This window comes from Manis javanica, chromosome 3 (assembly GCF_040802235.1).
Source record: "Manis javanica isolate MJ-LG chromosome 3, MJ_LKY, whole genome shotgun sequence".
Taxonomy (NCBI): Eukaryota; Metazoa; Chordata; class Mammalia; order Pholidota; family Manidae; genus Manis; species Manis javanica.
Window position 1 is genome coordinate 181,778,454 of NC_133158.1, and position 23,789 is coordinate 181,802,242.

The following is a 23,789-nucleotide window of genomic DNA, read 5'->3' on the forward strand; positions in this document are numbered from 1 at the left end:
TAACTGAGGGACATTATTCTTTAAATTGTCAGTGAATTTTCAACTTCTCGGCAGAAACGGCTAGTTACCATGGTGACTCGCCTGGTTCTTGCTGAACTCCTGTGCAGATTTATTGAAAAAGCTGTCTTTGGAGGTCAGCACTTGGGTTGCCTTGAAAATCAGGAAAAGAGGGTGTGGCGTGGGACTGGTAGGGGTGAGCAGAAGTCTGTGTTCACTGCAGGCTCTTGGCTAAGGGCTATACATATACAAAGCAAGATTCCATGAGGCCTAATGAAAAAAAGGTTGCTATGGGACTGAGAAAAGAATAGAGATACCAGGGGGTTACACAATGCTCAGGGACCTTAGACTTATGGCTCAGCCAAAAGTATGCAGTTGAGACCCCAAAAGGCCATATGGAAGTATGTATGACACCCTTGGGGTAAGGACAAAAATCAGAATGGACTCACCTTCATGAGAAAATGAAAGTAAGCCTGACAGGTCAAAGGAGCTTTCAGGAAAAAACTCAACACCTTTAAAAGAAGACATCATAATCCAGACTTACTGCAAGGTTGATTTCTTCTGCAGTGTCCAACATTTAATAAAAAGTACTAGCCTTGCAAAGAATCAAGAAATTATAACCCATAATAAAGAAAAAAGAGAGCGGCCCAATAGAAATAGATCCTGAGATGATCCAGATGTTGGAATTAGGAGATAAAGCCAGAGGCATCTAGTATATAAGCAGTGTGGGACTTAAAAGAAGAGGTGATCATAATGCTTAAGGAGATGCGGGTTCTCATAAGAGGAAATAGAAACAAAGAAAAGAGAAAAACCAATGGAGATCTAGAATAGAAAAGCACATCTGAAGTAGAAAATTCACTCTGTGGGCTGTAGAGGGGTGAGTAAGGATTAAGGAGGCATAAGCTGGAGGGGAGCTCCTTTCCCCCAAGTAGGAAATCATGTGTGGTGGCCCTAAATCAAATGGAAATGACATGTTTGAGAAACTGAGAAAATGACAGTGTAGTTGAAAAGGAGAGACTCAAGATAGGACTGGAGAAGCTGGAAAGGTAGTTAGGGGCCAGATCAAGCAGGACTTTTTTGGTCTTAAGGAATTTGGACCTTATCATGGGGTCTGTGGGAAACTATCAAAGGATTTTAAGGGAATGACATGGTCAGATTTGTATTTTTATAAATTCACTGTAGAAAGGGCAAATACATATTCAGAGAGACCAGTTAGGAGGCTATTGCAATGGTCCAGCCATGCAGAACTTAGACTTAGATTGGACTAGTGGAGAGAAATAAGTAGGTGAGAAAAATATCAGATGGTGAAATCTGTATAACTTGGTGATAGATTGGATGAGCACATGTAGGAGATGCTGTCATCAAGAAAGAACTTGACTTGGACACTAAGTAGATGATTAAGCTACTTACTGAGATAGGGAGTCCTGGAAGAGACATAGTCTAGACCCTTTTGAGTTTGCAGTGGCAATGAGACATTTGTGTAGAGATGTACCAATAGTAGGTGCTTAGATAAATGGGTCTGAAACTTCAAAAAGGATCAAATAATATCAGACATCTACTTTAAAACCTAGTATGATTGAAATAATGTTGAATTAGTGAAGAGATTCTGCTATATAGATAAGGATGAGATATTAAGTAGATGAAATATTTGGTAGAATGCTTTAAACTGCAAGTAACAGAAAATCCAAGCTATAGTGGCTTAAACAAATGGGAACTACATGAGAAGTCATGAGAACTTCAGCTACGTAAGAAGTCCCAGTTGCTGAGACTGAACCTGGGATAGGGATCTGAGTTGGCACTTTGGTGGTTTTCTTGGCCTTTCCTTCTTGCCTGTCACCTCATAGTTGCAGGATGGCTGCTGTAGCTCTGGATATCAAATTTCCATCAAGACAGGAAGAAGCAGAAAATGCAATGTGAGTGACTGTTTCTTTTATCTAAAAAGCAAGAACTTTCCCACAAATCCCCAGAAAAATGCTGCTGATGTTCTGTTAGCCCCGGCTGTGTCATGTGGCTACTACCCCCAGCTTCAAGGGAAACTAAGAAAAGCAGGCTCAAGTTTTTTTAGCAACTGTAGTCAAGATGGTTGGGCGAAGGGATGCTGGAATGGCCGGTGAACTGTGCCTCCCCCAGTTTTCTTTAAAGCGTTGTGTTTGCATCTGGTTCTGCAGCTGAGCTCCACCTCTGTGGTACATGACTGCTGATCTGCTTGGGAGCCTGGCTGTGGAGGAGCCCTCCTTTCATTCACTTAACTTCCAAGCTATAAAGGCAACGCCTGATGTGAATATTGCAGGGAACCCTGAACTATAAAAAATTCTTTATTAAGGCTATTCCATGAGGTATTTGGTCTTTCTCCCATTACCCCTCAGCCTGTCTTCCTAGGATTGTTTGTTTCATTCTATGAAAAACAAAACCTCACAGTGGGAGTATCTGAAGAACATGAATTAATTTTGGCAGAGATGTGTGGGCAGCACTGTGAGGTGAGAGTGAGGGGAGAAGGGTGAATGGGAGGCTGACATCCTGAAAAAACCGGCGCCTCGGTTCTGGACAGCAAGGTAACGAACGGAAGGTGAGATAAGGAGACTGCTTCCCATTTGAACTTCTCTAATAGATCTGTGGTTTCAATTCCCATGGCTGCCTCCTCGCAGGCCCTCAGCACTGGCTCCTCTTTGATGCTAAGATGGGCATAATCGTGCCCTGATGGTGCTTCGTCAACCCCCACACCAAATTAAGGGTTATATTTTCCAAGTTTTCTGCAGGAGTTACCTGGCAGCTGCTCGAGCAGGAACAGAGGCTGGGCTCACTTCTCATGTCCTACCTGCTTCTTTTGATGAGTGCTCAGGCCTTTACTTACACCATCTTATTTAATTTAATCCTCACATTATTCCTTTGAGGGTAGATACTCCTGTTATCCCCACTTTACTGATGAGGAAACTGAGGCCCATAGTGGTAATAAGTAACAGCACTGGGATCCAAATTGGGTTTCCTGAGCTCTTGCCTGGCAGTCTGTGCCATTCTTCAGGTAGACTCCGTTCATTCATTCTTTCCCCAGCTGTTCCTGAGTGCCTGGCCTGCCCCTGTGCTGGGTACTGAGCATGGAGGAGAAAAGCTAAGTCCCTGCTCTTACGCAGCTTGGAGGCCAGTGTAGACACAGTTGCAGATGGCTGGGGCCCAGTGGGGTCGCTGTCACCCTGCAGAGAGGGTGGGAAGTGAGGAAGAGGAGCAGAGGCCCGTCCACCAGGCCAGGAGGTTTTGGGAGGAGGGGATGAAAGATGGGAAGCACAGATGCAGAATGTCAGTTAGGGAGCATTTTGTTGCCTTCACACTGTAGAAAATTTCACACTTTGCAAGTATTTCCAAGTAGAATTTCTGCTGGCAAGAAGCAGACAAGCAACAGTGAGCCCTTATGAAATCAGGAGATGGGAGGGAATAAGCTCCCCATTTCCCTGCCCCTTGTGCCTCTTCTCCCCTGATTTCAACCATGAACCTGTGGATAAAGAAGAGGTGCTGGTACCAGAGCGCACTGCAAAGTGAAAACAAAGCACCGGAGAGGGGAGGGAAGCAGAGGGAGGCTTACAACAGGAGCTCTTTGGGAAGGAGGAGGAGGAGGCTGGGGCAGAAAGCCAGCCATGGAGGAGCAGTGGTGCAAGGGTCCAGTCTCCAACATGTGCCCCCTGGACTTAAGAACCCAATGCCCTTGGGAATGGGGACGCCTGGGCACCCCTTTCCAGTCCTGAGGTCTTGAGTTGCTTATGGAAGCATGAGGCTGTCTCTTGGAAACTGGGCCTGTCACGTGGCTTTCTGTCTCTACCCTCAAATCCTGCCAGCCCTAGAAGGGAGGCCAGCTCACAGGTGGTACCGGGAAACGCCTTCCTGGCACAGCAACCAAGTTATTCCTGAGCTGGGGGGCTTTGCAAAGGGATTGGTCAGTGAGGTTTGGTGACATGGGCCTACCTTGCCTCCTGCCCCAAGAAGGACCTTTGGTCCCAGTGCCTCCTCCAGTGCCTTCAGGCCTTTGCACAAGGGTGTGCACACCCATTAGATGTCAGCTGTGGAGGCACAGTTTCTGAGAACCAAGGGGAGCAGCTGAGAAACATTTAATGAGCTGTCAGTTTCTCTGCAGGGGCGTTGGGATAAAAAGCTGGGAGGGTACAGGCCAGGGCCAGATTTAGTGATGATAATGCTCAGGTTTATCTGCTGCAAGGGTTTCTCTTAAAATGTGGTTTTACAGCTGTTACTGCATTTGTCGCCACCATGTCCTGGGCTGAGGGTGGCCTTGTGCCTCCCTGCTTGTATAAAATGTGTTATTAGCTACTGAGTGGCAGGAGTGGCAGAGCCCATACGGAGTTGGGGCCCAGGGACTCTCAGGTGCACCCCCCGAGTCAGCTTGGGGCCTTTCCTGACTTTCTCCTGGTGCCATTCTCTCTTCTTTGGAAAACAGCATGCTCTGCTCTCATCACCAGGATCTGGTTTTGACTCCCTGTCTCACAAAACTGATTAATTGTTAAATTATGCTGCCTCTCTCTTTCTTTGTAGTCTCTTTACTTCTTTCCGTTGTCTGTTCCCTGCTGGCTTGCCAGTGGGTTTCAGCCCCAGACAAGTTCACTATGGATTCATTGAGACTGAAAAAAATGACAGTGGAACGTTCTTGGGGTGAAAGGGTTTATACCCAAGTTTATTCCCATGGTGGCAGGTCAGTTACTAGAATCCCATCCACTCAGAGCAAGCCTGTGGGCCTCTCCGTCCCCGCAGCCATCTCTGTCCTCTGCTCTCCTGCAGCCCTGCAGCAGCCCAGAGCACTGGGCAGAGCTGTTTTATAAAGAGTCAGTAACAATGCATTGACCACACGTGAATAGAGCAAGCCGACGAGGGCCAGGTGAGAATCCTGGCCATAGAAACCTTCACTTTCTCCACACCCACCTCTCTGGGATATTTTCTGTCCTAAGCCATAAGATGAACTCAGTTCTCCACCTTCCATGCTATCCTCTCAGCCCTCTTCAGGGTGATGTTGGCTGAACCAGGTGGCAGTTGTTACAGGGATAGCCTCAGAAGTTCTTCTGGGGGTGGGAGCGGGCAGAGGCTGGGACCAAAGCAAAAGGAAAGTAGATGACTGGAGGCTGACAGTTCCAGCACTTCCCAAGCAAGCAAAAGTCTGACTGGAGTGGTTTAGGAGCCTTATGTCCCCACTGCTGTCATAACCAAGAGACCAAGCTCTTTAGTGGCACCTGGGGGTAAAGGGGAACCTGCTGTGCTTGTGGGGAGCATCTGGCTGGCTCTGAGCAACTCTTAGCAGGAACTTCTGCCTGGAAAGGGTTACCAGAGTTGGTACAGAGCTGGGCCCTGGCTCTAGGATTTAGAAACCTGTTGTGTTTCTCAATGGTACAGAGACAATACAGGCAATCAGATTTCCTCCCCCTACTGCAGGGCCTTGCTGCCCACCTCCTGAATGTCCCATCAGTGCCTAATCACGTCTCATGTGGCCTCTGTTAGATCAGTTCTCTGTGACCACTTCAGTTCCCTCGCCTCTGAGTTTTTGCCCACACGCTGCCGTCCCTTCTGTCAGGATACTGAAGACAGCCACGCCTGCACCCTCACTCCAAAGCATGTAGCAATGGAAGAGAGCTGCTCAAGGAGACGCACGGCCTCCAGGTCGGCACACAGGCTCAGCAAACAGGAAGGCTGCATTTTGTTGTTTTTGGTTTTGTTTCTAAGAAGTAATGGCTACAAACCGGAAATGGGAGAAATAAATTAATAATATACTTCTGGAATATTAACAATGAAATAAATTGTAAATTTGATTAGGAAAAAATGCAGACAGAACTAAATGTGATGTCCTGCTCTTAAAACTCTGATCAGCCTTTCCGAGCTCCAGGTTCTTTCCAAAGGTTGTCTTGCCAAAGGATTTCAGCCCCAGGCAAGTTCACTATGGATTCAATGTGACCAAAGAAATTGACAGCAAAATGTTCTTTGGGGTGAAAGGGTTTATTACCCGGCTTGTTCTCCGGTGGTAGGTCGAGCACTAGCGTCTCTGCCTCCCCCCAGAGCCCTGGGCCGAGCTCTCTATACAGTGCAATAATAGCTTATTGCCTAAAGGTGTGGAAGCGGTAGCCCAACAACAGGCCAGTTACATCATCAGGTGGTTTAAGTTCAGTGAGGATCCTGGCCATAGGAACCCCAGATTCCCCACAAAGGATTATACCCAACTTTATTCCCACAGTGGCAGGTCGATCACTAGAATCCCATCCACTCAGAGCAAGTCTGCATGCAGCAAGCCAGTCTCTACCTCTGGGCCCTTCTGCCCGCACAGCCGTCTCAGTCTCTGTCCTAATCTCTGCTCTCCTGTAGCCTTGCAGCTGTGCCACCATGTCTCCCAGGGCACTGGGTGGAGCTCTTTATAGAGTCAACAATGTATTTCCCACACGTGTGTAGTGAGCTAGCCGACCAGGGACAAGTGAGAATCCTGGCCACATGAACCTTCACTTTATCCGCAAAGGTAAAGGCTTCCTTTCCTCTCTGGGTGTTAGCTTGAACCCTATGAGAGGGAAGAGACTTATTAGCACCTTGTTGGGAGGTGAGAGGGAGGCCCCTGGGTGTGCTAGGGAGGGTTAGTGAGTGTCGCCAATGGACCCCTCTAGCTTAGGAGTCATTTGAGCTTTAAAGCTGGAGGAAAATTGCAAGAACATTTCACAAGTTCCCCATGTTTAGCTCAGAGTTTTCATTTTTTTTTAATCCCTGTCCTGATCTGAAAAACATAAAATTAAACAAAAAAAAAACCCTTATGCCTGCCTTTACTGCTGCTTGAAATTACAAAATCAATGTGATGTCTAAAAACAAATTAAAACAAAGAGATAATGTGTAGCTTTATTTTAGGTAGGCCATGTCCTGCTCTCTTCCTGTTCCCTGGGGGCCAACTGAGGTGTCCTTGAAAATTACTGCCCCTGCCCTTTCCTCGGTTCATGACTGGGGCCTCCAAGCCCAGGAAAGCCAGCATAAACTTGGGCATCCTCAGTCCCAGGCCTGCATTCTTTCCACTGGCTCTTGAGCACTGGTTCCCAAGCAACCAAGCGTTTCCAAGAACCACAGCAGATTGTCAGAGGGCTTGTGCTGCAGGTAGGCATCAGTGAATTAGGAAGTATAATAGGTACAAGGAAAGGGTATAAATGGCTGGGTAATGGGCAGTGCAGTGATTAGCTTTTTCTAGTTTGTTCTGGATGGATTGCCTTGGCCTGAGATCTGGATCTGTGTCATGTTTTGTGTCATTTTTCTCTGCTCCAGCACCCCTTACCCCACCACCTTCTGAGCCCAGCTGCTTGGAAAACAGTAAGAATTACCAGTGGTTGTCACTGCTGTTAAGGAAGCAAACAGTCATTAACAGATAAAGTACATATCCATATTATATTTTGTTTTTCAAAATAAGTGTCCTCTTATAGAGGGGAACAGTTTTCCTCAATATCTTTCTGTTTCTCTAACTGTTTTGCTTCCTAGTCCAGGGTGACTAATTCTGAGTTTTGCTCAAAATAGAGATTTAATATTTTCTATAATAAGTTGTGAACTCTGGTAAAATGCAAACTCAAGTAGTTTTCTAAGAAGAGTATATTAACAACATGATCTTAACTGTACAAAAACGTGTATGCAAGTACACACACTTATACTCTTTTTTAACCAATTCAACATGACTGGTCTTGAATTTATGCTTTACTGAAAAAAAAAAAATACTATCAATCAGAGGCACTACTGGTTGTGAGACGTGTCCCAATTTTACAGTTTGTGGGGAGAATGTGCACCTTAAAATCAATGTAAGATGAGATATAAGTAGGATGAAAGGATACAGAACAAAACATTAATAATGATCTCTACTGGTGATTAAATTGATTGCAGGTAATGGTTATTTTTCTTCATCCTTTTCTGTTTTTTTCTAGATTTTCCATAGTGATAACTGTCATTTTGCTAATAATAAAACTTGAGAGCCTGATAGCAAGGTTATCAGCAGTTATTTACACAACCTCTTTTGACCTAAGTGTCTTGTATGAGAGTGGTCTTAGGGTCTTGCAAGTTTTTAATTTATAGGCTAACTCCCAACTTGAAGGTTATTGAGCAGAATGTACCCTAGGACTGCTGTCCCCATTTTATTTTTCTTGATTAGACCAATGAAAGCTTTCAGTGTTGCTCCCAAGACCCCCATTTCCTGGAATAAAACCACCTTTTCAGGCAAGAGTTGCCCAGTGCTGCGGTTGAGCTGAGTGCAGTGCTCCCAGGGTAGCTATGTAACTGCCCCCTTTCCCACCTGTGGGGTGAGCTACGGTCCTGTGGACCCAGAGCTCTTTGTCCTGTGGACCCAGGGGCAGTGGGGTGCTGTGGGTGGCCTCTGGGAATCAGAGGCAGTCTGATCAGACAGGTGACTCTCGTGCTGGGAGAGTTTGCCCTCCTTCGTCTGCTTTCTTAGGAGTGTGGTGGTGACATTTCAGAACCTATAGTCACCGTCTCTTGGAAGTTAGTGAAATTAGAACTGCTCTGCTGCTGAAAAAGTGGGTCACCCTGGTCAGAAGGGGAAAAAACGATAAGTGCACTGGGTTCATATATGAATATATGGATAAGAAGGCATTAGCCAAATTGGCTGCCACCACAGCTCCCTGGCTTCCTTCGCCACCTCCTTTCCCACAGCGCATGTGCATGGAGTGGGCCTGATGGCCACACCCAGAAGGCACTTCCTCTTCTCCTGCCGTTTGGAAGCTATGTAATGGCCCTTGGTGTGTCCCTCTTTCACAGGGCTGCTTGGGTGCTCAGTGCTGCTTTTCCTTTCCCCTGGGGTCCCAGGAATCCACACCTTGTGGGCAAGTCATACATCATTGGCACTGACCTACTCAGAAGAGACCATTTCCCTTCTCAGTTAACAGCAACGTCACTGGAATCGAGACTCTCGGATAGCACAACTGTATTTGTGAATAAAACTTTTACATTGAGATGTCACAACAAATGGATTATATTAGAAATACATATTACATTTCAGAAGAGAGGCTAAAGTAGGGCTATCACAGGGAAGTAAATATCCCACCAAATGAGCTTTTTAACGTATAAATCTTCATGCATAACTTCACACCAGAGTAAAGCAAGAGAGGGAGTCTAGGATGCGGGAGAGCTTATTTCTCTAGAATATCCTAGAGGTGACATCTAGATTTTTTAAACATCTTACTGCCCTTGACTTTTCTGTATTACAACTCAAATATACACTTTGTCTTTGGGGTGATTGCAGTGGAATGATTCCCAAAACAGAAAGAATAAGGAAACGTTGGCAACAAGAATAAGTTTTAGAAAAAAATATATACAAATTTTAATTCAAAAATAAGTGCTGATCAAATCACAGTGATTCAGAAGTAGGCTGAGTGTCAAGCTTTTAAAAAGTGTTTAATTCAATCTTCTCATTAAATCTTGCCTCTTCCACTCTGCTTAATCTGTGTCTGGCTCTCAAGGTTTTGGTTTCCCAACTCTCTTCCTAGTAGCCAATAAATCCACTTGTTTTAAAAGGCCTGTGTTTCTCAGTTTGCCTTAACTTCTTTTCCAGAGGTCTTCTAAAGTGGATCACGTTTTTAAAACCACTTCTAGGATTCCTGTTTGTGGTTCTGTTGTGCCTATTCTTCTTGGCTCAGGTACTGTCTGTCCTCTCCTGGAGAGTATGGATTCATTCCTGACATCATTTCTGCTTCTTTGAAGAAAGAGTCAGATTAGCCATGTTATATTTAATCCTCTTTTTATTCCCAGCTTTTTAGTTTGAATCTTTCTCTCTCTTATTCCTGATAATAGTTTATGCTCCTAAAGCCTTTTTGATTGGATGTGTGCTTCAACTCATCTCTTATTGGGTCTCACACTCAAGTGCTGGTTCCTAGTCAGACTTACTGATGTGCAGTTCTATTTGAGCATCTTCATTCTGATGATGTACCTGTAGAGCAACAATGGCTGTTTTCAGACCTATCCTAGTGAAAATGATTATAAGGCCCCTTTGCAAACCTCACTACTTCTCTATATGCTAAATAGTAACCACAGGGAAACTTTACAGTTTGACTCAAGATGAGTATTAATCCAGTAATTATTTGTAAACTTGAATGAAAAGCCTATTCATATTATTAATTTCTAGATTTTACATGTAGAAGAAGTTGTCTTTTGTTTAATTTATATTAAGATACCTGAAAACAGAGCAGAGTGGTCCCAGGACAATCAGAAGATCTGGATGATTCAGAATTTAGTTCTGGTTGATTTGGTCAAGTCAGCAATTTTTTCATTTATTATATGAGGGGAGTTGAAAAAATAAGGGTTTCCAAATTGTGCCCAAGCCTTGGGAGGTGATAGGGCTTAGAGGAGACTATTACACCCTGGGTTTTCCCTCAAATTTTACTTGAAAAGGCTTTCCTAGCACTTTTCAAGTCTTAAAACCTGCTGTTTCCCCAGATTCTGAGATTCTGCAGGCACATGAGATTTCTGTAAGTTGAGGCTGGCCAGGATGGGGATGGGAGGCACTGCCAACTGTTTGCCAAAGGTAAGAGCATGAAATGCGACGAATGCCATCTACTGTGACTGTAATTGCAACACCAAAAAAAAAAAAAACCAAAAACGAGGAAGGTTGTAATCTCAATAAAACCCCCAAACAAACAAACAAATAAAAATAGCTCTTTGGATTGAACAAGTGTAGTAGTGTAGATTCCCCACATTGTTCCTGTCCTGGTGGAGATGTGCGGGGCAGCCCAAGGGCTGGGAGAGGTTGTTGGCAGTGTAAGGCAGGTGCCCTCAAGCCCCATTCATCAAAATCTGTCATGAGTTACGTATTTATTTTACAGCGGGAACAAAAGGGAACTTGCTGGGCTGTTCTTAAGTTGATAATTTCATTTGGTTTATTTTTAAAATTTTCTTTTGGTTTTTAAAAATATTCATGGACTTGGTAAGGTTTTAAGCAGGCTGGATCCCACCGCTTCCCCTCCCATAACTAGCATATCAAAACATTCACATTTCATTCCATCTAAATCTTTTGTCCTCACTGAGATCCGAGTATCTTAAGCAAAGCACCTCCCCAAGAGTTATGCCTGCCTTGACAACTCAAGTGAGAAGAAACTGTGTACACAGTGAGAGGGCTTATATACTGGTGGCTCAGCGCAGGGACAGGTGGAAGTGCTGTCAGAACTGGACCCCTCATCTCTAAATTTTCTGTGACAGGAAAGGATCGAGAGACACAGGGCACTCATCTTCAAGTCGTGTAATGTTGGGTTTATCTGATACCAACTTCCATGGGATCATATGTAGGTTTGCTGGAATGGAAATGGAATCCCATTGATTATTGGAGAGGAAAAGTGGTGGATCATTTCCAGAGGTTATAATGCACGAGTTATGTCCTTGTGGGCATTTAAGACTCCCTAGATTGTTCCATAAATTGGAAAGTTTTCTAGAATGCATAATTTTACCAGATTAATTATAATTAATACATTTAAATTTTTATACTTTTGCTACAGTGATATCAGGGTACTACAGTATCAGCTAATGCAGATATACATCAGGATGTTGAAACTTTTCAAATACATTGATATTAGTTAGGAAACTTGGTTACAAGCAACCTAAAGTTCCTCTGGTTAACTTAAGCCAAAAAGGAATTGATGCAAAGAGGATCAGGCTACTCACAGTTGGATGGGAAGGCTGGAAACCAGGGCTTAGGCAGGAGTCAGGGAAGAACAAGGACAGCTAACATCCTGCCCCAGGAATGGTCTGGTTAAGCCACTGCTGCCACTGGTACCAGAATCTCCAGCTTCTCCATTCTGATGTAGCATTTAAACTAGTTGACCCTGTGCCTCTGGGTCACCCTGCAGTGTTCCAGGACTGTTCTAAGCCTATGATTGGTTACACTGTTTAGCTTCAATGGGGAAGGAGAGTGGGATGGGGGAAGTACCCCCTTTCCAGCTGCCATAGGTGGAGGTGGTGCCTTGCCACTAACCCGTCTTGCATTTAGCCCAGAGAAAGAAGAGGCTTCAAGTGTTGAGCAGCCTAAATAGGAGAAGTTCACTGTACCATTGGGGAGAAAAGTGCATGTGAAGAAGGTACCTTGTAGTTAAATGAGGGCTGAGTAATAAATGAAGAGACCTGAGTTCTTGGCCTGGCTCCAATTAGCTAAGTGATGTTGGGTAGATGGCTAAACCTCTGGGGGCCTCTGTGTCCCCAACTATGAAAGAGAGAATTTTGATGACAGTCTCAGTTCTGTAACTCTGTAACTGGAGTCTTCTTTCCAGGAAAAACATTTTTAAGATATAAGGTAATAGAAGCAGGCAGATCTCTAATAAACACCTCTTCTAAATGAGCTGAAACTCTGAAATTATGGGTTTGGGAAAGCTGGGTTTCAGTACTGCTGTTGGGAAGTACTGATTGTTTTGCAGGGTGTAGGAAGGAATACGGACTTAGGAGTCAGCTACACCTTGCTTCACATACTGCTTTCACTGTCCACCCCATACTTGCAGGGTGACTTAGGGAAGATTTCTGAGTCATTTCCTCATCTGTGAGCTGGAGATACTATGCCTTGACTTGTGCTGTTGTGAAGATTAAATGAGCCGACAGAGGTAGAAGTGCCTGGTACAGGGCCGTGTTCTCCGGAGTTGCTCACGTCCCCTCTGAGAGGCCTGGGGTCTGGCTCTCGGAGTCTGCCTCTTGAGTACAGGGAACTTGGGCACCGTTTTAGGCTCTGTGCCAGGTCCTGTATTGGATTTAAAAAAAAAAAAAGAGTTTGCAGCTGAGTTACGGAGAACCAGGCCAGCATTTCCCTCTCCAGAAGCAGTGGGTGATTCAGAGTTGTGACCTGTATGATACCAGAGCTGGTAGTAAGACCCTGTGCTTTTGTTGGGTACATTTTTATTGTAAAGTGAAATGCAGATAAGCATGAAAACAAGCATGCAGCTTATTGAATTATTTTAAAGCCGCCACCATTGTAGGTCAAGATACCTTATTCTGCCAGCACCCCCAGAAGCCCTCTATATACCCTTCGCAATAATAAATTGCCTCTCATCCACAAAGGAGCCACTATCCTTTTAGAATAATCATGTCCTTATATTTCTCTCTAGTTTTATTACCTAAATGTACCTCCCTAGACACTATAGTTTATTTTTACCCTCCCTTTTATGTGATAATGCCTTTTAATTGTCTTAATTTACAGTTTTCCCTCTTTACCCCTTTCTTTCTCTTATAATTTACCTGTTAAAGTACCAGCTGTTTGGCCCCTGGAGTTTCCTGGGTTTTGCTGATTGAGCACTCATGGGGCAGTTCCACATGGTCCTGTGTCCTCTGGATTCCCTGGCATTTTTATTACACCAAACACAACATAGGAGCTCAGGGACCATTTTGCAATTCAAGTTGACAGTATATGGAAATCTTGGTATGTGATTTATTCATAATTGAGACACCACACATGCCATTTTCTGATTTCCAAAGCCCCTCGTTTCTTTGAAAGAACTTACTTCTAGGAAAGCCTTATTTTGGATGATTTGTACATTGCAGTTCTTACCCACTGACTCATTTTTCTCTTTCACGCATCCTTAGGACAATTTATCCAAGATCAAATCCCAAAACTCCCATTACCTACTGGTCATACTAAAATCAGTCATTCACCTTCTCCAGTCTGTGCTGTCAATAACAGAAACTCCTTCATGCTTCTAATATTTGTTTTCCAACATTCTGAAACTTACATGCAACTATAGCTCTACAAATTCATGTTCTATTTATGTCAACCAGGAAGGGAAATGTAGAGAAACTTGTTACATGAAAGAGGGAACATAACTCTTTCAGTGAAGTAAATAGCCTACTTAGTGTTCATATGTACATTTAATGTGTGTGGTTGCTTAGTTTCCAAATAATTTGGATCCAACTAAATACATGTAAACTATATATGAAATATAATTTAACTTTTCTTTGATGAGTCAAGATCTCATGCTGCTGTAAAGCCACCACCATGAGTGATTTCAGACACCCCACAAGTCATATTTAAAAATTAATCTGGTATCAACTTGGGGTTTTTTTGGTACCTTTCTCTTAAAGTAGAAAGCTTGCTAACTTACAAACATGGGATTGAGGCCTCTTAGGATCCCTGAGAGGAAAGAAAGGGATACTAGTGACACTGAAAGACCGCCAGAGGTCCCACTGAAGAGCCAGGCTCCTGTTGGCCTGTGTCCTGCGAGGATGAGGCCATGTGTCCACAGTCAGCAGCGTGACCATGGGGCAGGCCTACTGGAAGCAGAGCTATAGCTGGTCCAGATTGTTAGAGTCGGGCTTTTCCTCTTCCTTATCAGCAGGGGAGATGAGAGGGAAAAGGGCTTGTCTCTACATTACCTTTGAGAAAGGGCTGTTTCTCAAAGTGCCTATTGTATACCAAGAACTGTAGATGCTACATATACAGTGGTGAACAAAATTGAGGTGTTCCTTGCTCTCAGGAAGCTTACAATCCAGAGGATGAGTCAGATTACCAAGAAGCAAGCAAGCAGACCAAACAGGAGAGAAACAATTAGAGGCGTGGAGGAGAATGAAAGAGACACCTGCTTTCAATGGGGGACTAGGGCAGGTCCCTCTCAGGTTGCAACATTTAGGCCGAGACAACAACCACCGTATAGAGGGTGAGGAAATAGTGTTGTGTTCTGGAGCAAGAACATAGCACATGACAAGGCCATGAGGCAGGCTTGGTGTTTTTGACGAACTAAAAGCAAGTTCCTTTCATTGAGGCATAATGAACAAGCAGGAGCAGGACTTTTACCATCTTGTCAAAAGTGATTTTTCCCTCAGGAAAATACAGGAACATAATGGGCCCTGATGGGTAACTTTATTGGTAACCACAAAGTATTTTCTATTTCCTGTAAAGTTGCCACACATCACAAGAAGCTGAAACATGGGTATTGCATTAGCACACGCTAATTTTATTTTTCTAGAACAAGCATCTCAAGATCCCTTTGTTCCTACCCTGGGAGATTTGGCAAGCATTCCTAGTAGAATATACTTTCATTAATATCCTAAGGTGTTTTAAGTACAGATCATATTAAATTATCAAGTTTTAAAACTTACCTTAAATTTTTCTTAAAATGAATCTTTTTTATCAGCTCTTGGGTTTTCGTGAGTCTCCTTTCCAAACTACCAAATAGACTTTCAGATGCCCAGTTTCTGGTTGATTATATAACATCATAAAGGGCATTTTTTTTTTTATTAAGGTATCATGGATATACAATCTTACGAAGGTTTCACATGAGCAGCGTGTGGCTGGAAGCTCACCTTGTTATTGAGCAGAGAGCAATCCAGTGTCTCCCACTGTGGCAGCTGTTCATTGCAGTCCACTGTGGGCACACTCTTCAGCTTGGACACCATGCACACTAGAATTTTCTCCCCCAATTTTCATTCCCTCACCTGCACCATTTCTCCATTACCTGTCTACCTTGCCTCTCCTTTCAAATTCTCCTTATTTTTCCTTCTTTTTGTACCTTTCAGAGCTTCTCTTTCCTCACCCACCCACCCCTAAGACTTCCCTTTATCTCTCTGGTCCATCTGCCCAGCTCTTTTGTATCTCTCTGTTTTTCACTCTGCTTTTCTTCCTACCTTCCCACTATTTTTCTTTTCCTTTGACTCGTCTCCATGACCCATGTCCCACCTTTTTGATATTAATAGCATTTGGCATTGAATTTTGATCAGTTACGCAACTAATAGCAGCAGGCTTCATTTGTGCATTATTTGAACTTAGGTTAGGGACTCTGGCACATCCTGCTTTGTGTATTCTCAGGCTCCCATTGCCTAGATGAGGTCCTGGTAAGGTGGGAGGGCTGGTTAACACACTGTGGTGGAATAAAGACATGAATGAACACACTAATGGCCAGCTTGATGATATCTGTTATCCACAATTTCTGCCTCAGGGAGAATTTCTAGATCTTGAAGCTTCTAAACTCTCCTGAACAAATGAGAATGCATGGATAAGTAGATGGCAGGTATAAAAAATGCCCTGTGTTGACTATCACACAATAGAGCGAGAAACTATGTGCTACAGGGGAAAGAAGTGTGCATTCTAGTCCTGGCTTCTCTGTCTCTACAGCCTTGCATGAGAGAGTTACAGCCTCTCTCAACATAGGTTCACTGATCTGAAAGTGGGCAACCTTACCAGAGTATGTAAGAAAAGATGTATGTAAAAGCACTCCATGAATTCCAAACCACTAAATGTTGCCTCTATTCATTACAATATAATTAGGAATTTAAAAGTGGACTCTTCATACTACAAACATATGATTTACTTTTTTCTCCCTTTTGTTTTAATTTTGGTATCATTAATGTACAATTACATGAGCAACATTATGGTTACTAGACTCCCCCTATTATCAAGTCCCCACCACATACCCCATTACACTCACTGTCCATCAGCATAGTAAGATGCTATAGAATCATGACTGGTCTTTTCTGTGTTATACCGCCTTCCCTGTGTCCCCCACTTACATTACATGTGCTAATCATAATGCTCCTTTTTCCCCTTATCCCTCCCCAGTCCCTTTCCGTTTGGTAACTGTTAGTCTATTCTTGGGTTCTGTGAGTCTGCTGCTATTTTGTTCCTTCAGTTTTTTCTTTGTTCTTATACTCCGTAGATGAGTGAAATCATTTGATACTTGTCTTTCTCCACCTGGCTTATTTCACTGAGCATAATACCCTCTAGCTCCATCCATGTTGTTCCAAATGGTAGGATTTGTTTCCTTCTTATGGCTGTATAATATTCCATTGTGTATATGTACCACATTTTCATTATTCATTCATCTACTGATGAACACTTAGGTTGCTTCCATTTCTTGGCTATTATAAATAATGCTGCAATCAACATAGGGGTGCATCTGTCTTTTTCAAACTGGGCTGCTGTATTCTTAGGGTAAATTCCTAGGAGTGGAATTCCTGGGTCAAATGGTATTTCTATTTTGAGTTTTTTGAGGAACCTCTCCATACTGCTTTCCACAATGGTTGAACTAATTTACATTCCCACCAGCAGTGCAGGAGGGTTCCCCTTTCTCCACATCCTCGCCAGCATTTGTTGTTGTTTGTCTTTTGGATGTTGGCCATCCTAACTGGTGTGAGGTGATATCTCATTGTGGTTTTAATTTGCATTTCTCCGATGATTAGTGATGTTGAGCATCTTTTCATGTGCCTGTTGGCCATCTGAATTTCTTCTTTGGAGAAGTGTCTATTCAGCTCCTCTGCCCATTTTCTAATTGGATTATTTGCTTTTTGTTTGTTGAAGCGCATGAGCTCTCTATATATTTTGTATGTCAACCCTTTATCGGATATGTCACTTATGAATATATTCTCCCATACTGTAGGTTGCCTTTTTGTTCTGTTGATGGTGTCCTTTGCTATACAGAAACTTCTCAGCTTGATATAGTCCCACTTGTTCATTTTTGCTTTTGTTTCCCTTGCCTGGGGAGATATGTTCATGAAGAAGTTGCTCATGTTTATGGCCAAGAAATTTTTGCCCATGTTTTTTTCTAAGAATTTTATGGTTTCATGACTTACATTCAGGTCTTTGATCCATTTCGAGTTTACTTTTATGTATGGAGTTAGACAGTGATCCAGTTTCATTCTCTTACATGTAGCTGTCCAATTTTGCCAACACCATCTGTTGAAGAGGCTGTCATTTCCCCATTGTATGTCCATGGCTCCTTTATCGTATATTAATTGACCCGTATGTTTGAGTTGATATCTGGACTCTCTGTTCTGTTCCACTGGTCTATGCGTCTGTTCTTGTGCCAATTCCAAATAGTCTTGATTACTGTGGCTTTGAAGTAGAGCTTGAAGTTGGGAAGCGAGATCCCCCCCCACTTTATTCTTCCTTCTCTGGATTGCTTTAGCTCTTCAAGGTCTTCTGTGGTTCCATATGAATTTTAGAACTATTTTCTCTAGTTCATTGAAGAATGCTGTTGGTATTTTGATAGGGATTGCATTGAATCTGTAGATTGCTTTAGGCAGGATGGCTATTTTGACATTATTAATTCTTCCTAGCCAAGAGCATGGGATGAGTTTCCATTTGTTAGTGTCCTCTTTAATTTCTCTTAACGAATGTCTTGTAGTTTTCAGGGTATAAGTCTTTCACTTCCTTGGTTAGGTTTATTCCTAGGTATTTTATTCTTTTTGATGCAATTGTGAATGGAATTGTTTTCCTGATTTCTCTTTCTGTTAGTTCATCGTTAGTGTATAGTAAAGCAACAGATTTCTGTGTATTAATTTTGTATCCCGCAACTTTGCTGAATTCTGGTATTAGATCTAGTAGTTTGGAGTGGAGTCTTTAGGGTTTTTTATATACAATATCATGTCATCTGCAAACAGAGACGGTTTCACTTCTTCCTTACCAATCTGGATGCCTTGTATTTCTTTGTTTTGTCTGATTGCTGTGGCTAGGACCTCCAGTACCATGTTGAATAACAGTGGGGAGAGTGGGCATCCCTGTCTTGTTCCTGATGTTAGATGAAAATCTTTCACCTTCTCTCTGTTAAGTATGATGTTGGCTGTGGGTTTTTCATATATGGCCTTTATTATGTTGAGGTACTTGCCCTGTATACCCATTTTGTTGAGACTTTTTATCATGAATGGATGTTGAATTTTGTCGAATGCTTTTTCAGCATGTATGGAGATGATCATGTGGTTTTTGTCCTTCTCTTTGTTTATGTGGTGGATGATGGTGATGGATTTTCGAATATTGTACCATCCTTGCATCCCTGAGATGAATCCCACTTGATCATGGTGTATGATCTGCTTGATGTATTTTTGAATTTGGTTTGCTAATATTTTTTTTAGTATTTCTGCATCTATGTTCTTCAGGGATATTGGTCTGTAATTTTCTTTTTTTGTGGTGTCTTTGCCTGGTTTTGGTATTAGAATGATGCTGGCTTCATAGAATGAGTTTTGAAGTATTCCCTCCTCTTCTATTTTTTGGAAAACTTTAAGGAGAATAGGTATTATGTCTTCTCTAAATGTCTGATAAAATTCAGTGGTGAATCCATTGGCCCGGGAGTTTTGTTCTTGGGTAGTGTTTTGATTGCGATTTCAATTTTGTTGCTGGTAGTTGGTCTGTTTAGATTTTCTGTTTCTTCCTTGGTCAGTCGTGGAAGGTTGTATTTTTCTAGAAAGTTGTCCATTTCTTCTAGGTTTTCCAGCTTGTTAGCATATAGATTTTCATGGTTTTTCTCTCATAATTCTTTGTATTTCTGTGGTGTCTGTTGTGATTTTGCCTTTCTTATTGCTGATTATGTTATGCGTGTAGACTCTCTTTTTCTCTTAATAAGTCTGACTGGGGGGTTATCTATTTTGTTTATTTTCTCAAAGCCCCAGCTCTTGCTTTCATTTATTTTTTTTCTATTGTTTTATTCTTCTCAATTTTATTTATTTCTTCTCTGATCTTTATTATGTCCCACCTTCTGCTGACTTTGGACCTCATTTGTTCTTCTTTTTCCAGTTTCAATAATTGTGACTTTAGACTATTCATTTGGGATTGTTCTTCCTTGTTTAAATAGGCCTGGATTGCTATATACTTTCCTCTTAGAACTGCCTTCACTGCGTCCCACAGACATTGGGTCATTGTGCTGCTGATGTGATGTGTCTCCATGTATTGCTCGATCTCTGTTTTTATTTGGTCATTGATCCATTGATTATTTAGGAGCATGTTGTTAAGCCTCCATGTGTTTGTGAGCCTTTTGGTTTCTTTGTACAATTTATCTCTAGTTCTACACTTTTGTGATCTGAGAAGTTGGTTGGTAGAATTTCAGTCTTTTTTAATTTACTGAGGCTCTTTTTGTGGCCTAGTATGTGGTCTATTCTGGAAAATGTTCCATGTGCACTTGAGAAGAATGTGTGTCCTGCTGCTTTTGGGTGTAGAGTTCTGTAGATGTCTGTTAGGTCCATCTGTTCTATTGTGTTGTTCAGTGCCTCTGTGTCCTTACTTATTTTCTGTCTGGTGGATCTGTCCTTTAAACTGAGTGGTGTGTTAAAGTCTCCTAAAATGAATGTACTACATTCTATTTCCCTCTTTATTTCTGTTAGTATTTGTTTCACATATGTTGGTGCTCCTGTGTTGGGTGCATAGATATTTATAATGGTTATATATCCTCTTGTTGGACTGACCCCTTTATTATTATGTAATGTCCCTCTTTATCTCTTGTTACTTTCTTTGTTTTGAAGTCTATTTTGTCTGATACAAGCACTGTAACACCTGCTTTTTTCTCCCTATTCTTTGCATGAAATATCTTTTTCCATCCCTTCACTTTTAGTCTGTATATGTCTTTGGGTTTGAGATGAGTCTCTTGTAAGCAACATATAGATGGGTCTTGCTTTTTAATTCATTCTGTTACTCTGTGTCTTTTGACTGGTGCATTAGTCCATTTACATTTAGGGTGATTATCGATAGGTATGTACTTATTGCCTTTGCAGGCTTTGGATTCATGGTTACCAGAGGTTCAAGGGTAGGTTCTTTACTATCTAACTGTCTAACTTTAACTCACTTATTACGTGATTATAAACACTGATGATTCTTTATTTGTCTCCCTTCTTATTCTTTCTCCTCCACTCTTTATATGTTAGGTGTTTTATTCTGTACTCTTTTGTGTTTCCCTTCACTGCTTTTGTGGATAGCTGATTTTATTTTTTGCCTTTAGTTAGTATTTGGTTGGTCTGCTTTCTTTGGTGTGATTTTATTTTCTCTGGTGACATCTAATTAGCCTTAGAAGTAATTCCATCTAGAGCAGTCCCTTTAAAATACACTGTAGATGTGGTTTGTAGGAGGTAAATTCCCTCAACTTTTGCTTATCTGGGAATTGTTTAATCCGTCCTTCAAATTTAAATGATAATCATGCTGGATACAGTATTCTTGGTTCAAGGCCCTTATGTTTCATTGCATTAAATATATCATGCCATTCTCTTCTGGCCTGTAAAGTTTCTGTTGAGAAGTCTGATGATAGCCTGATGGGTTTTCCTTTGTAGGTGATCTTTTTTCTCTCTCTGGCTGCCTTTAATACCCTGTCCTTCTGTTTGATCTTTGCTATTTTAATTATTATATGTCTTGGTGTTATCCTCCTTAGGTCCCTTGTGTTGGGAGATCTGTGGGCTTCCATGGTCTGAGAGACTATTTCCTTCCCAGCTTGGGGAAGTTTTCAGCAATTATTTCTTCAAAGACACTTTCTATCCCTTTTTCTCTCTCTTCTTCTTCTGGTACCCCTAGAATACGGATAATGTTCTGTTTGAATTGGTCACACAGTTCTCTTAATATTCTTTCATTCCTAGAGATCCTTTTATCTCTCTCTGCCTCAGCTTCTCTGTATTCCTGTTCTCTCATTTCTATTCTATTAACAGTCTCTTGCACCTCATCCAGTCTGTTCTTCAACCTTCCATTGTTTGTTTCATTTCTGTTGTCTCCCTCCATAATTCATCCCTTAGCTCTTGCATATTTCTCTGCAGGTCCATAAGCATGGTTATGACTTTGTTTTGAATTCATGTTCAGGAAGGTTGGTTATATCAGTCTCACCATGCCCTCTGTCTAGCGTTTGAGTGATTTTTGACTGGACCAGATTCTTCTGCCTTTTCATGGCAATAGAAGTGATCACTGTTGAGTGGTGCGTGTGTCATCCAGGAGAACAAAGTCCCTTCCTGCTTGCTGGTTGCCTGCTCTTCTCCGCTGCCTATGCTGGTTAACCACACATAGGGAACAGTCTCTGGGTTAATTCCTTGAGCTGCCGTGAGTGGTGGGGCCCTCAGGGTAGCCTAGGGCATTACGGGGGGTCACAGTTGCACGGCGTGTGTTCTCCTATGAGAACAACACCCTTTTGCGCCTTCTGGAGTTTGCACCGACTTCCTCTGCCTGTGCCGGGCGGCTGCCCAATGAAAGAAGATCCTCTGTGGTTGCTGTGAGCTGGGCTACTCCTCAGCTTGTCTGCAGCAATGGTGGGTCAGCCAGTTTGCTTGCAGTGCCAGCAAGGGGGGAATGAACAGTAGGCTGCTTATCGCTGTGAGGAGCTTTGGAGCTGCAATGCCACCCAGGAAATTAGGGCGCCTGAAGTTCCTTAAAATTCCCAGCCTGCTGGGCTGAGTGTGCCAGAATGATTTTGTCCGTCTGTTAAACCCTTGTCCCTTTAAGACTTTTAAAGCACCCACTTTTCTTTTGTCCCAGGGCATCTGGCTGTGGGGACCTGTTCTCACTCTCATTCTCGGATTTTACTTTTGCGTTTCTCTAATATCCAGTACACCATGCAATGTGTGTCTGTGCTCCCAGTGCAGATTACTAGGGCTGGTCATTTAGCAGTCCTGTGCTTCCATTCCCTCCCCACTCTGACTCCTTTCCTCCCACCGGTGAGCTGGATTGGGGGTTTTGCTCGGGTCCCACCAAGTCACAGCTTTGTATTTTACCCTTTTCATGAGATGCTGAGTTCTCGCAGATGTAGGTGTAGCCTGGATGTTGTACTGTATCTTCTGGCCTCTCTTTTAGGAACAGTTGTATTTGCTGTATTTTCCAAAATACACACGCTGCCATCTTGAGAAAATCCACGTATGATTTAATTTTAATCCATCATTTGAAGGAATGTGTCCCATCACCAAATGATAGGGGTTAGCATGTACTTGAGACCATGGAAAATAATGTATAGGAAAGCCTCCCTTTATAGGAATTTAGGATTAAAAGCAGACAACAATGAAAATACATGTGTACCTCTGATAGCAAATGTTTACACAAATCAACGTGATTGTTTCACTCATGCTGATTTTTTATGCAGAGATGTAATTATAATGTTCTGTATATACTGTGGTTGAGTTGTAAAACACCCATATCCATGAATTGCTTGTCTTAGAATTTCAAAATTCATAAACTCGAACTTCTTTTGCTTAGTTCCAAGACTGTGAGAGAGAATGTACTGCCCATGCTCATCACAGATATTAATTATGCTCTTTCCTTGTTCATTTTCTTCCTTTCGTGAAACCTTGGCCCACTCACAGTAGAGAACTCAGTCAGACCCATCTCACTAAGGTGAGTCATGGTGAGTGCATCTGTGTCTAACCCTTGCTTGGCTCCTCTGATTGGCAGGTGAATGAGAAGATGGCTAAATCCTGAGCCTCCTTTAGTGTCCCCACTCTTCCTACCTTAGCAAGCCCCAAATCATTTGCTTTCTCTTAAATAAACTTTGTGCATTTACGTCTCTTTCTTTCATTCCTATAGGCCATGCAGGATGCGCTGGCAGACCTTCCAGAATGGTATGGAATAAAAGGCATGCAGGCCCACTGGATCGGGGACTGTGTGGGCTGCCATCTGGACTTCACATTAAAGGTGATTGAGCAGTAACATCTCCAGCAGTCAATACACACAGCACCCCTTGTGCATTTTTAGAACTCACTGAAGAGACCAGCAGCTTGAGACTGTACAGCAGTGCTGTCCAGTAGAAATACACTGCAAGACACATATGGAATTCCAAATTTTCTAGTGGCCACATCTTTTAAAGTGCAAACAGTGCAACAGGTAGAATTAATCCCAATAACATTTTATTCAAGCTATTATTTCCAAAAAATTATTATTTCATGATATGATACAGAAATTAAAAAATGTATTAAGGAAATAGTGTACACTCTTGTTTTAGTACAAAGTCTTCAAAATCTGCTGTGTCTTCTACTTATAGCACATCCCAGCCACATTTCAATTGCTCTGCAGTCATTGGCTATCGTATTGGACAGCGCAGGTATGGAGGGTCTTCTGGGGATCCATGAACTCCCTGAAATTATGTGTAGAATGTTCTTGTGGACATTTTTCA

At 42.5% G+C, this 23,789-nt stretch overlaps 1 protein-coding gene across 15 annotated transcripts in view; it reads left to right on the forward strand.

The window, feature by feature from the left end:
- The window catches only part of LARS2 (leucyl-tRNA synthetase 2, mitochondrial), a 175,001-nt gene that overhangs the window by 76,357 nt on the left and 74,855 nt on the right, over positions 1-23,789 (forward strand). For 11 of the 15 annotated variants that reach the window (XM_037015980.2, XM_037015986.2, XM_037015983.2 and 8 more), the window contains one exon: positions 23,204-23,311. In XM_037015980.2, coding sequence (XP_036871875.2) covers positions 23,204-23,311 — 108 coding nt within the window. Of the gene's footprint in view, positions 1-22,983; positions 23,015-23,203; positions 23,312-23,789 lie in introns of all 15 variants that reach the window. The other 4 variants (XM_037015992.2, XM_073232511.1, XM_073232510.1 and 1 more) reach the window with 1 other exon arrangement.